We start from the raw sequence: 13,986 nt of genomic DNA on the forward strand, positions 1-13,986 counted from the left end.
GAATTAATTGCTATATCAATTTTTAGGAATATTGCTTGTCCATTAACCCTTACTGGAAAACACACTTATACACCTGTTTTAAATAAGATCTATACTTGAGTTTTGAAAAAACAAGATGGTGTTCAACTTTAATTGAACTTGTTTGAAAATCCAAAGGTATATAAGATACATGTTGAAAGTATGTTTTTCAGCAGGTATAAAGTCATGTCTATCTCTTAGTTGCCAAGTTTGAAAAAGTTTTATCCTTTATCTAATTTTCCATCAGGAAAGGATCTTAATCATTTAAGCCATGCCAATTTGAAAAGTAGTTCTTTGGGAATTACCACTCTTAAAATCTGGAGTTGAGAAAAAAAAAAAAAATTTTTAAATTACTGCTCCTCAAAAAAATATCACAGATTCTAATTTTTTTTTTTTTTTTTTTTGGTCAGATTTTAAGTTTATAGATCACTAATGTTAGTTGCACAGAAACCATGATTGCTAAGAAAGTTAACGCTAAGTCGTCCTGGTACTGAATAGGATTCATTCTTCCATGACACTATCATGTCGTATGTAAGAGAAAAGTAATTTGAATATTTTATTCACAAGAAGAAAATTTTTGAATTTTTTTTTAATCTTAGTAAATTCAAATAAATTCAAGTTTTAAATAAATGCCTGTGACATTCATCTTGAATAAAATTTCTCCCCCCCCAAAAAAAACTGGGAAAGAAATTTTGAAATGCATCAAAGAATCATTTCTGTTTCAAAAACCATAAAATGGACACAATGTTGACATATTCACTGACCAACACCTGATGATATTGGATAAGTTTTATAGAAACTCTATGAAATAAAACCAAACTACCTGTGATACTAAGATAGTATTACATATTACTGCTCCAGTTGGCTGAACAATTCTTGTTTAAATCAACCAGACTGGATATACTTGAGATAGAAATCTCTTAACCAGGCCAAAACAGTTGATAAATTTGAAGAAGAATCTTGGTCTTGACATGTCGACAACAAACTCCAAACAATTGACCAAACTCAGAATTAACAATCTATCACTCTGATTGGTTTTGTACTATTTGTGTCGACCAATCAAGTATAGCTGTGAGTTTGGATGGAGTTGAATCCGAGATCCCAGGACCAGGCACATGTAGTAAAAATTGTAGAACAAACTTGGTCATGATATGTCTACAGCAAACTCCGAAGTAAAACCAAACTCTTGATGAAAAACATTCACCACTCTAATTGGTTAAGCATAATTGTGTAGACCAATCAGAGGTAGCCTAGAGTTTGGTCGGAGTTGACTTCTGATATTCCAAGACCAGGTCAGTATAGTGGAGAAACATTGACCTGTTACTTGGAGGTATGCTGTGGTCGTTGCCTTGCCAACAGGATTGGTGACCTCAACAATATATTGACCCTCATCCTTTGGAAGGACCTCATGCAGTACAAGGACACTATGGTGTTCTTGGATTGTAATCTCAATATCTTGTGATGGCAGCAGCTCCTCCTTCTCCAAGATCCAGGCAACCTCTGGTGTCGGGGTGCCTGTGAAGCTAACCTCAAACCTCACAGAAGTGCCCTTGGCAACTTGCATGTCTGAGAGGGGTGTCACAAACACAGGTACTTCTTGTTTTGGTGCTGGGACTTCTGAAACCTCAGAAATCTCAATTTCCTTCTCAGTAGTTTCAGTCAAGATCTGAACTGAATCCATTTCTAAGTCTGATTCTGTTGTAATTTCAAGAGGAATTGTCTGCTCTGGTTGTGATTCCTGTGTAAAGGGAACTACATCCTCACCTGTTGGTTCCTCATCCTGTATGGTCGGTGCCACTTCTTCTGAAGAGGGTACCACTTCCTGTGTGGTCGGTGTCTCCACTGGTTCCACTGCTATTGGCTGGACAGCCTCTGCTGGCTTAGCTTCCTCAGGTTGTGGTTCCTGTGTGATTGGAGCCACTTCCTCTGAAGAGGGTGCCACTTCCTGTGTGGTCTCTATGACACTTTCTGTGACATCAGCAGGCTTAGTTTCCTCAACTTGTGGTTCCTGTGTGATTGGAGCCACTTCTTCTGAAGAGGGTGCCACTTCCTGTGTGGTCTCTATGACACTTTCTGTGACATCAGCAGGTTTAGCTTCTTCAGGTTGTGGTTCCTGTGTGATTGAAACAACCTCTTCTGATGCTGGTGCTACTTCTTGTGTTGTTTCTGTAACACTGGCCACTGGTGCCATAGCTGTTGGTTGGACAGCCTCGGTGGTGACGTCAAGAGGCTTAGCTTCCTCCGGTTGTGGTTCTTGTGTGATTGGTGCCACTTCCTCTGTCTCTTCTACTTCAGTTGTCTCTACTGTGCCTGCCTGAATTTCCACTTCCTGGGATTGAGCTGGTTCCTCTTTTGCTTCAAGTATCTCAATCTCCATTTTTTCTTTGACCTTCTGGATCTGCTCCTCAAATTCCTTAGCGACAGTTGATATTTCAGAGTCTGAGTCAATGTGAGGCTTTGGGGAGGCGGCTTCAATGGATGACAGGAAGGAGTCTGAAGCTTCCTCAGTGTCAGGTACATACTCATAGGCTGTAAAGGAGGAGAGCTTGGGAGTCAAAAGCGTGAATCAAATATGTATGATCAACAATGGGTTAGTCAGGTGGTGGGTGAATTTACAAACATTTGTGTTAGTAAACAAATCAAAAACCATGTTTCTTAAACGGGACAAAATTTTGCAAATCTACTCAAAACATTTTTTAATATCAATTTCACAAATCAACAAATCCTGATTAATCCTCTAAAAGAGAACAATGCATTTGGAAAAAGGACATACTTAACATTGTGAACACATGCATTTGAGGATTAATCAATTTGTCAACATGTAAATAGATATTACTAACACTTTAGCTAGAGTTGCAGAATGAATTACTTGTCACCAAACATTCAGTATCAAATATCATTAATCTACAAATTATTTCTACCAAATGTACTTCAAAAAAAGTTTAAATTGATATTCAGTCAAAACAGAAATGAATCCTAATATTTTGAAGACCTAGAAAGTTTTTCTCCCTTTTTCAGAAATCCACAAATGACAAGGTCAATAATTGTTTCAGAATACCAGAATACTTATACCATAGAGGTGAATTTAGGAAAATCTCATCCAGGGAATACCGTCGAATATAAAATCCAACAAGGAACATAAGGGAAATTTTCATCAAGGAATACTTAAGTATTTGATACAGACAGGGCTAAGTTTACAATTTTCATAACCTCAAAATCACACCCAAGTCAAAAACACACAAAGTATTCAACTATTGGAAATAGCTGCATTCTTAGTTTAAACGTTTACATTTGAAGTTCTTCATTTGTAATTGTGTAGTGATAAAGTCCTAGTCAAGAATGGCGAAGGTTTCAGCAACTAAGATCATTTATGTCAACATCAGTTTAAGAATATTTGTAGAAACTACTCACATTCAACCTCGAGATAGCCACGCGTTATAGCCTTTCCATATTTGTTCACGGCGATACAAGTGTACTCTCCTGCATCCTGTGGAAATACCTCGACGATAAGGAGAGTACAAGCACCGCTTCCTGTGTTATAGGTCAGTTTGAAGTCCTGGTTCTCTGTAATCGGTTTGTCATCATGGAACCAGGAAATCTCCGGCATAGGATGGCCTTCAACTTCACAACGAAATTTGGCCTCTTCTCCGTCCATAACCTTGAGAGAAGTCAAACCCCATGTAAAATCTGGGGCAAGGTCACCTTCCGGGATCTCTATATCGGCAAAGATTTCTCTAGTAGTAGTTGCCTCTGGAACCGTGATTTTCTCCTCTTCAGTTACAACAATCTTTGTTATCTCTTTGACATGTTCAGGCATCTCAAGGGTAAGTTCAATTTCTTCTTGAGGTTGTTCTGTCAGTTGAAAAGTAATTTCCTCAGTGGTGGTGTCTCCAAGTTCAAGGTCAGAAACCTGGAAGGTGATTTCCTCAGTGGTGTTAGTTGTTGTTTCCGACTCCTGTGATTCCTGTATTTGGGGCATCATCTGGTCATCACTGATCTGGAATGTGAGCTCCACTTCCTCACCTGGTGTTTCTTCAACTTGTAGCGGTGTTTCTTCAGATGTTGTCTCATCTATCTCTGCCAGTTGGAATGTAAAACTCTGTGGTTCTTCAATTACCTCTTCTGTTCTTGTGATTTCTTCAATGAGGTTTGTTTCCGTCTCACCTACTTGGACTATTATCTCATTTTCCTCCTCAGGTATGTCCTCAATCTGTAGAGTAATTTCTTCAGTGATTGTGTCATCAGCTGTGGAAACTTCCTCAGTGGTTATTTCTTCTGTTCTTGACATCTTTCTTTGAGTGACTTCCTCTACAACAAAAGGAGAGGTATCCTCTTTTAATTCTATGCTGAACTGAATCTCCTCACCAGGTGTCTCTTCCGTGTCCATGACAACCTCCTTATCCTCTTCCTGTTGCAGGACAGGAAGTTGGAACACCTCTTCAGTTTCCATTGAAACCTGTTCCACAGGGACTGCGGCATCAGATTCTGGCACTTCAATCTCCTGATCAGCTATCGTCATGGAAACAATTTCTTCAGATGGCTGGTCTTTCACCTCTAATATTACTTCCTCAGTCGATGAATCAGTGACTGCCGGAAGTTGAAACCTGAATTCTTCTTCAATATTTACTGACTTCTCTGTTATCCTTGTCTCTTCAATCTCAGAAATACCTGAGTCAGAAATGTGCAGAGTAAGTTCTACAGCCTCATCTGGCTGATCCTCAAATTGCAGAGCAACCTCCTCTTTCTGAGTATCTTCAAGTTCAGGAAGTTTAACAACCTCTGTGATTTCTTCTTTGACTACTTCTACATCCTGCAAGACTTCCTCTATTTGTGGGACAGACTCTTCTGTCTGTTCCACCTGTAGAGAGAAATGTACTTCCTCCATGGGTTCATTTTTAACATTAATGACCATTTCTTCCTGATAGCTTTCCTCACCCTGGGGGATTTCAAATGTCACTTCTTTGGTAATTCTTGATTCCTCTGTTTCAGTGGTGGTTGTAACTTCTGGCAGTTGTTCAGAAATATTAATATCAATCTGAATCACCTCCTCTGGAGCCTCTGGTTCACGAATTATCTCAATAGTTTCACGTTGAGAAATTTCTAAAATATCTTCAGGAGCCCCTGTTTCAGATTCTGGTTCTTTAATATGTTCAATGACAGCACGTTGTGTAACTTCTACTGGCTGTAGAGGAGCTGGTGTTTCAGCCTCTAGTTGCGTAACCTGAATGGTCTCGCGTTCTGTCATTATCACTGGTTGAGCAGGTGCATCAGTCTCCACTTCAGACACCTGTTCTTCAGGAGCAGACTCCTCGAGAGCCTCAACTTGCTTTGGAGTTGTCTCTTCAATATCTTGAGGTTGGTCAACAAGTTGGAAAGTAATTTCTTCATGGTGAGTTTCCTCTTTTACTTCTTTAACAGGTACATCCTCTACTGGTTTATCCCCCTGTATATCAATGGAAAATGTTACTTCCTCTTTAGGTCGACCTTTGAGGTCAAATGTGATTTCTTCTAGATGTGTTTCCTGTGAATCAATGATGTCAGTTTTCTGAACTTCAGTTTCTATGACAAAAGTTTGAACCTCTTGTTTAGTTTCCTCAGATATTGCTGTTGTTTCTAAAGTTGTTTCAACAGATATGTCCATAACAGGCATTTCCTCCACAGGGGTTTCCTCAACTGGAGTTTCCTCAACAGGGGTTTCCTCAACAGGGGTTTCCTCAACTGGAATTTCCTCAACTGGAGTTTCCTCAACAGGGGTTTCCTCAACTGGAGTTTCCTCAACAGGGGTTTCCTCAACTGGAGTTTCCTCAACAGGGGTTTCCTCAACTGGAGTTTCCTCAACAGGGGATTCTTCTACAGGAGTTTTCTGGACAGGTGATTCCTCCGTTGGTGTTTCCTCAACCGGAAATTCAACATGAACTTCCTGCTTAGTTTTCTCTTCCCTTGGAATTTCCTCCTCCACAATTGGCTCCGGTTTCTTTTCCACCTCCAATGTTGGTCTGATTACTTCAATCTTTTCTTCTGTAGGACAAGGTAGATCTTTTGGTTCGGCACCATCAACAATGTCAAACTCCACCTCACTCTTACCTTTGAAGGGGATGTGTATCTCATGTGGTTTTTGTACCATGAATTTCTCCTGGATCTCAACTTCATATTTCTGAACTGAAGTCCGTCTCTCCTGTTGAGTCTGAGTGGTCAGCTTTTTCTCTGTCTTTGTGATTGTTTGTTGGTCTGGTAGACTGATCTCAAATTGTACTTCCTGTGGTTTGTCATGCTGAATCTCTATAGTTTCGGAGTGTCTCTCCTCTGATTCAGACACCTCCGGTTCTTGAGTGATTGTACGCATCTCTTTGGTGATGATGCTTGTTGTCTCAGATAAAACATCTTCAGTCGGAAGTTTTTGAATCTCAATGAGTTTGAGAGGTTGGGGTTCTTCTTGGGAAGTCACCACCATTGAGGTCTTGTGGAATTCTCCGCCTTCCACAATATTTGGATAGCTCTCCACATCAACTACTTCCTGCGTTGTTGTGGTTGTTGTAAAAGTGGTTGTCTCCGTGGTAACCGTGGAGGTTGGCCTTGGCTGTTGTTGCTGTGGAAACCCTATCTGAATTTCAAATTGAGTTGTTGGTTCAGTCATTACCATGGTTCCTTTCTGCGTTACCATGGAAACTGGATGTGTGACTGTTGGTTGTGTAACCACAGTGACTGATTGAGGCTGTTGGACTCTGGGTCCCTGATGATCTAGTTCAATAGATTCCTTGAACCGTGTTTCCTCTGTCATATCAAAAGGTGTATCAACTTGTGGTTCCTTCTGTATATGCAGCTGTGTCGTGTGAATATCGCGTGTCACCTCTTCAGGTTTTGGGACCTGCTGGACCTCAATTGTCATGCGATGGGATTCAGTTTCGGGGATATCTTCTTCAGGGGCTGCAAGAACAAGACAGGTGTGATTGAGGATGGGAAGGCAGCAAGCAAGGACCACTCAGAGAACAGGACAAATTCACACATCAGTCATAATCACAAACTTACTGGAATTATAATCAATTTATAAATAAGATTGTATATCAATTAAAATTTACATGTATTTTGATTTTCATTGCATTAAATATTTGTTTTATATGAAACCTCACTAAGCATAATTTTTATTTCTCATAATCTTTAAAAATTTGATCACCAACAATTGATTCATTTCAAATATCAAAAATTTTTCTTTTATATTAAATGGAAAATTTTCTAAGAGATTTTGTACACAGAATATTTATCACATCAAAAAAATCCCTGGCACAACTAGGAAGGCGGAATAGGAGAACATCCGGAATTTGACAAATGACCTTGATATTGTGATCATGCACTATGGTTCTACAGCGGCTGAGACGTACCAACAACTGTGAGGCGACAGGTTGTTATCGTCTCCCCGTAACGGTTTCGAGCAGAACAAGTGTATTCGCCCTCATCCTCCGGGAAGACCTCCACAATGACTAGAGTACTCTCCCCTGTATTGAAATTCACAGTGATCTGAAAATCAGTGGATGGTTTAAGTTCATGTCCATCGTGGAACCACTTGACTTTTGGTTGTGGGATTCCACGAAAGTGAACGAGAAACTCAACACGCTCCCCATCCCGAACAATCTTGGGTTGTAAAAGTTGTGTGAAAACTGGTGGAACTCTCATTTCTTCAGGAAGCTCATCTTCACTCGCACTGGGACCTGTTTCGTCCTCAGACACCGGATACTTCACAGTCTCTGGTTTTGACTGCTTAGGACGTTCCTCTCTCGGCAGAGCAAACTCAACTTTTTTCTTTGCTGGAAAAAAGGTGAGGAAATATTGGGGATAAGACAGGGATAAGACTTGTGGAAAGACAAGGACAGATAGGAACGGACATTTGGACAGACAAGGACAGATAGGAACGGACATTTGGACAGACAAGGACAGTACAGGAATAATTCAATATTAGATGGCAAGGGAACGGAAAACAAGCAGTTGCATTGATTTAATTCACATAGGCCACCTGCGAAAAGATTGATTAAAGGTCAAAGGTGAAAGAGAAAATCATGCACAGCAAAACAGACGCCAACATTTAACAGTAAAACAAAACGCCATGGAAAGCATTATTGATACTTTATTGATTGCAAGATCTCAGTGAAGATTAAGTAAGAATGATTATACAATCATAATGCAGAAATTACATTAGACATGAAGCATGGAATATGAGCACATTTGTAGTAAGCAGCTTGTACATGTAAGCTCAGAGACATTATAACAGACCATTGATGTTGTGTACAAAGGGACGTACATGTTATCAGAGGCAATACGTGTACATACATGTTTACACAAACAAGTCAGTACAATGGAGGACGTTTGACATATACACATAACATGTACCTCCAACCCCTATACACAAACGTGGTTCAACCCAAAAATGAATACAGGATGATTCCACTTTGTGAATGGAGGTGGAGTCTGCAAATATGTAAAAATATCACAGTAAATTCAAGATTTTTATAAATTAAACTTGTTTTGTAATAAAAACCGAACAACACAGTATTTCTAAACCCTAATCCAATCATTTTTGTGTTTGTATTTTTAAAAATGATCATTTTCATACACTGAAACCTAGAAGAAAATTTTAAAATAATAAATTATTGTGTTCAAGTGAGTGAATTTACTTAAGAAAAAACAACAATATTTAAAGTAATTCTCATTTAAACACTAATAAACCAAACGATCCCTTCAAATCAAACGTTCAGATTACATTTCTATAATACATCTTTCACAGTCATTTTCTTTTCAATATTTGGTCCCTAAATGTTTACAACTAAGACGATCCACCAAAAATGTATGGATGTCCGGTGAGATACTTACGTGTGACATGTAATGTAGTCTTGCAAGTGACCACACCGCGGTCATTCTCGGCTACACAGATGTAGTCCTGGGAATCGGAGGGTACAACCTTCATGATGACTAACGTTGACGTAGTACGCTCATCAATAATCTGAATACGTGGTGTTGGCATCAAACGAACCTCGTTCACGTACCATGTGACTTTTGGTCTAGGTTCGCCCACCACTTCAACTTCCAGTCTGAAAGACATGAAATGAGAAATGTTACCCAAAAATGGCCTTTCATAACAAATTTCAAAGTAAACTGAGAATTGAAATAGGATAACTCACATATGTTTGTATCATTAATAAGCAAAAAAATTAAGTTTTGAAAAGAAATTGAGTTATCAAGATAACTTTTCTTATAGTGTACATAGCCTTGAGATAATATTTTATATAAGTTTAGTAGACATTTGTAAAACTCTAGTCAAATATTTTTTTTTTAAATCTTTTCTTTATGAATTGAAAGCAGTTTAGAAATAACAAGCAAAGCCTGCTACTGGATTTAATTACTGTGTCTTACCTTGCAGTTTGATCTTCCTCTACATCAAAGACAGGATTAAGAGGACGCACAAACTCCGGAGATTTTTCTATTTTGGTCACATATTTCTCCTCGATGACTTCAACATCTTCCTTCTCTGGTTCTTCTGGCATGGCTGAAATACGTAGATAAGTATTCATATCACAACTTTTTCAACAAAGATTTTCTTTCACAGAACGAACATAACTAAAACATGGCACTGTGATGAAGATTTAATAAACATTTAGCTTCAGAATTGAAATTCCGTTTACTAAGAACATTTGTAAACTGCAATATCAGATGTTGGAGACAAAGTCTTTTACCAATAATATGTACAAGACATTGTTTTGGAAAAGACAACATCAATATGTAGAATCGTGACCGAAGATTCTTTTTCACTTTTTTATGAATATGTGACAAGATGGTGAACTTACTGTGAACCAGAAGGGTTGCTGTGGTAACAGCCTCTCCGAAGGGGTTTACCGCTCTACATGCATATTCTCCTGCGTCCTCCGGGAACACCTCTGGTATGTACAGGGTACAGACTCCAGTGGTGTCATCTGTTGTGATCTTAAAGTCAGCGCTGGGAATAATCTCCTGACGTTCACGATACCACGTAACAGTAGGGAAGGGTGTACCTTCAACTCTACAAGTCATGGTAACCTCTTCTCCATCAGGAATCATCTGGGGCTCAAGGAGCTCGACAAACTCTGGAGGAATCTCTGTGACTTCCTGTGCCTCTTCCAGAGTGAACTGACTGACAACTTCCTCTTTCTGTGGGGGTTTCTCCTCGCCAATCAGGGAGTCCTCCTTACTAACCTCTTCATCTACTGGCTTTCCTGCCACATCTGGCAGCTCAAACTTCCTAGTAACAGCTTGAGGAAGCAAAGTCGCTTCACAGATCTCAGTACGTGTTTCTTCTGTTTTCGGAGCAGGTTTGTGTTCTACAGTAACCTTAACAACTCTTTCTGGAGATTCAGGAGCTCTCTCTGGTTCCAAGGGAACCTTTTTCTCCCGTTCAATGATTTGAGGTTTGGTCATTTGTTCCATAACCTCCTCTAGAACTTCCTCCATTGGTTCTTCTGATTTCCTCTCCTCAGTGACCTCCATCTTCACTGGTTTCTCTGGTGGTGGTGATGCAGGTGGTTCCTCCTTCACAAGAGGTTCAAGTTTGGGTCGCTCAATATACTGCAGTGAAAAATTTATGAAATTAACACCATATACACCTTCATAACTTATATAGGTATCCATTTCTCTTTAGATATTAGAGCAAGAAGTCTCAAAAATTGAAGGCACTGAATTGACAATGACCTGGGGTTTCTAACCATGAAATTTACCTGTCGTTAATTACCATGACATTGATCTGAGATAACTGACCTTGACATTGATCTGAGATTACTGACCTTGACATTGATCTGAGATTACATTGCCATTGATCTGAGATTACTTACCTTGACATTGATCTGAGATTACTGACCTTGACATTGATCTGAGATTACTGACCTTGACATTGATCTGAGATTGCTGACCTTGACATCGATCTGAGATTACTGACATTGACATTAAAACAGTACTAACCTGAGCTACAACTTCAGTTTCCATTGGTGCGGCATCGACCGAGTCTTCAGGAGAGAGAACGGTGAGGTATGCGCGTGTGCTTGCCTCGCCAGCAGGATTGGATGCTACACATACATACTCTCCCTCGTCCTCAGGGAACACCTCCACAATGAGGAGATGTATGTCCCCAGTATCTGGGTTGTAAGACACCACATACTCCTCGTCGTGGTCGATATTCTTTCCATTGTGGAAGAAAGATATCTGGGGTGGTGGCTTTCCTACCACCTTGCAGGGAATCTTCACTTCATCTCCATCGTATGTCTCCATAGAAGGCAGCACCTCAACAAATCGGGGAGGCATCAGTTCTTCTGATGGAGAGGGCTCCAAGGAGATCTTCTCTTCTGGTTTTTTAGGCAAAACTGGTAATTCTTTTGTCAGTGGCTCTGCAACGTTACCAAATTTCAACAGAAGGAGTCAATAATGCATTCATGTATAAAAAGAAAAATCATATTTTATACATTAAACATTAAAACTCCAGTCTGGTATGTAAAATAATTTTTTTTTTTTTCAAAACTGTATAATATGCTCATAGTATCCTTCTAATATACAGTATTATAATTATTGAATGCAATAGTGTTTTAATTGTGACCATTATCATGGTATGAAAGGAAGCGGCCATATTCTGATGTTGTGGTTTAAATCACACAATAGTGTTTTAATTGTGACCATTATCATGGTATGAAAGGAAGCGGCCATATTCTGATGTTGTGGTTTAAATCACACAGCTTACCTTCTACATAGAGGGTTGTGCTAGACATGACCTCTCCAAGTTCAGAGACAGCACGACAGGTATACTCGCCGGTGTCCTCTGGCCCGACTTCTATGATGAGGAGGACGCTGTTTCCCTCCTCTGTTGTCATCTCATAATGTGGTGATGGACGGATCTCCATTCCATTCACAAACCACGTGACGAGGGGTGGAGGGTAGCTGTCTACTTTACACTGCAGCCTAAATAATATAGGATTCAACATTCAGTTGTATACTATAAAAATCAACATTTTTAATGAAGTGATAATTTTAAATTCTAAACATGAATTGCAATCACTTTTCAAATGGAAGGTGACATCAAAGAAAAGTCTGTAAACAAAATATATTATTCTTTTGCTTTCGTTAACTTTGAAAACAGGGAAGAGATGTTTTATCTAACTACAAACTCTGTTTTAAGAATATTTAACATATAAACAATGATAGGATGTCCTTACTTTGCTATTCCTCGTTCTCGGACATAGATTTCTGGCTCGAGTGCTTCAATCATCTCTGGTTTGATCATCTCCGTAACATAACGCTCCTCACGAGTGACCATGGTAGTGGTCTCTTTGATGGTCAGTGTCTCGGTGTCCGCAGGTGGCATTGACACCTGATACTGTTGTTTACCTAGAAATTTGACCAACAACATCAATTAACAACGTACACATACATCGTGTCACAGATTTTTACTAATAGTTAGTATTATCAGAGGGAACATTTTTACAAAACAAGAGGGCCATGGCCCTAGACGGTCATCTGACAATCGATGAATGGATGGACAAACCACAGAATTTGCAGATGGTGGTCTGACAAATCTGATGAATTTCTGCAATTATGCTCTCACCTCTGACAGTCAATGTAGTCCTACAGGTAACTTCTCCCATTTCATTCTCGACCTTGAGAATGTAATCACCCGAGTCTTCCTCCTGTACGTTAATGATGATGAGGATTATCGTGTCATCCTCCTGTACCATCTGTCGTCGCTCGCTAGGCACAATCTGGACACCCTTGGTGAACCACTGATACTTAGGAGGCGGGTAAGCGTTGATAGATGCATACAATCTGAAGTATGAACAAAACTTTCTCTAATCCTTGGGTGAGCATAATTAAATTAACAAGTATTCATCTCAAGCTTTTAAAAATTAAAAATTTTTCAAACAAGTGTTCACTGTCTTTAAATGAAACCATACAAACCTCAATAATAAGCATGATAAGGAATAAATACAGTTTTGTTTTTTTTTTTGTTGCTTATTGTGTTGTCCCAGCATCTGACTGATGTGGTGTGTGTGTTGTCCCAGCATCTGACTGATGTGGTGTGTGTGTTGTCCCAGCATCTGACTGATGTGGCTGATGTGTGTGTGTGTTGTCCCAGCATCTGACTGATGTGATGTGGTGTGTGTGTGTGTGTTGTCCCAGCATCTGACTGTTGTGGTGTGTGTGTTGTCCCAGCATCTGACTGATGTGGTGTGTGTGTTGTCCCAGCATCTGACTGATGTGGTGTGTGTGTTGTCCCAGCATCTGACTGATGTGGTGTGTGTGTTGTCCCAGCATCTGACTGATGTGGTGTGTGTGTTGTCCCAGCATCTGATGTGGTGTGTGTGTTGACTGATGTGGTGTGTGTGTTGTCCCAGCATCTGACTGATGTGGTGTGTGTGTTGTCCCAGCATCTGACTGATGTGGTGTGTGTGTTGTCCCAGCATCTGACTGATGTGGTGTGTGTGTTGTCCCAGCATCTGACTGATGTGGTGTGTGTCTGACTGATATGGTGTGTGTGTGTTGTCCCAGCATCTGACTGATGTGGTGTGTGTGTTGTCCCAACATCTGACTGATGTGGTGTGTGTGTTGTCCCAGCATCTGACTGATGTGGTGTGTGTGTTGTCCCAGCATCTGACTGATGTGGTGTGTGTGTTGTCCCAGCATCTGACTGATGTGGTGTGTGTGTTGTCCCAGCATCTGACTGATGTGGTGTGTGTGTTGTCCCCATCATGTGTGTGTGTGTGTTGTCCAGCATCTGTCTGATGTGGTGTGTGTGTTGTCCCAGCATCTGACTGATGTGGTGTGTGTGTTGTCCCAGCATCTGACTGATGTGGTGTGTGTGTTGTCCCAGCATCTGACTGATGTGGTGTGTGTGTTGTCCCAACATCTGACTGATGTGGTGTGTGTGTTGTCCCAGCATCTGACTGATGTGGTGTGTGTGTTGTCCCAACA

The 13,986-nt window shown here is 40.1% G+C and overlaps 2 protein-coding genes across 2 annotated transcripts in view; both read right to left on the reverse strand.

The window, feature by feature from the left end:
• Positions 1-13,986, reverse strand: part of LOC132544783 (titin-like) — a gene marked incomplete at its 3' end in the record, with an annotated part of 87,391 nt that overhangs the window by 7,789 nt on the left and 65,616 nt on the right. The window contains exons 69-77 of the mRNA XM_060208432.1: positions 12,623-12,840; positions 12,234-12,405; positions 11,762-11,979; positions 10,993-11,414; positions 9,849-10,602; positions 9,418-9,550; positions 8,878-9,095; positions 7,395-7,817; positions 1,336-2,547 (exon numbers count right to left, since the gene is read on the reverse strand). Coding sequence (XP_060064415.1) covers positions 1,336-2,547; positions 7,395-7,817; positions 8,878-9,095; positions 9,418-9,550; positions 9,849-10,602; positions 10,993-11,414; positions 11,762-11,979; positions 12,234-12,405; positions 12,623-12,840 — 3,770 coding nt within the window. The remainder of the gene's footprint in view (positions 1-1,335; positions 2,548-7,394; positions 7,818-8,877; positions 9,096-9,417; positions 9,551-9,848; positions 10,603-10,992; positions 11,415-11,761; positions 11,980-12,233; positions 12,406-12,622; positions 12,841-13,986) is intronic.
• Positions 2,554-7,067, reverse strand: LOC132544655 (titin-like). Its single transcript, XM_060208282.1, has one exon. The coding sequence runs from the start codon at positions 6,902-6,904 to the stop codon at positions 3,422-3,424; it is 3,483 nt and encodes a 1,160-aa protein (XP_060064265.1). The 5' UTR covers positions 6,905-7,067; the 3' UTR covers positions 2,554-3,421.

This window comes from Ylistrum balloti, unplaced genomic scaffold (genome assembly GCF_031769215.1).
Source record: "Ylistrum balloti isolate Yb309-2 unplaced genomic scaffold, AGI_CSIRO_Ybal_v1 Utg369590, whole genome shotgun sequence".
Taxonomy (NCBI): domain Eukaryota; kingdom Metazoa; phylum Mollusca; class Bivalvia; order Pectinida; family Pectinidae; genus Ylistrum; species Ylistrum balloti.

Coding starts and splice junctions, on each gene's coding strand:
- LOC132544655 (XM_060208282.1), bottom strand. CDS start 6,904: ATGACAATTGAGGTCCAGCAGGTCCCAAAACCTGAAGAGGTGACACGC.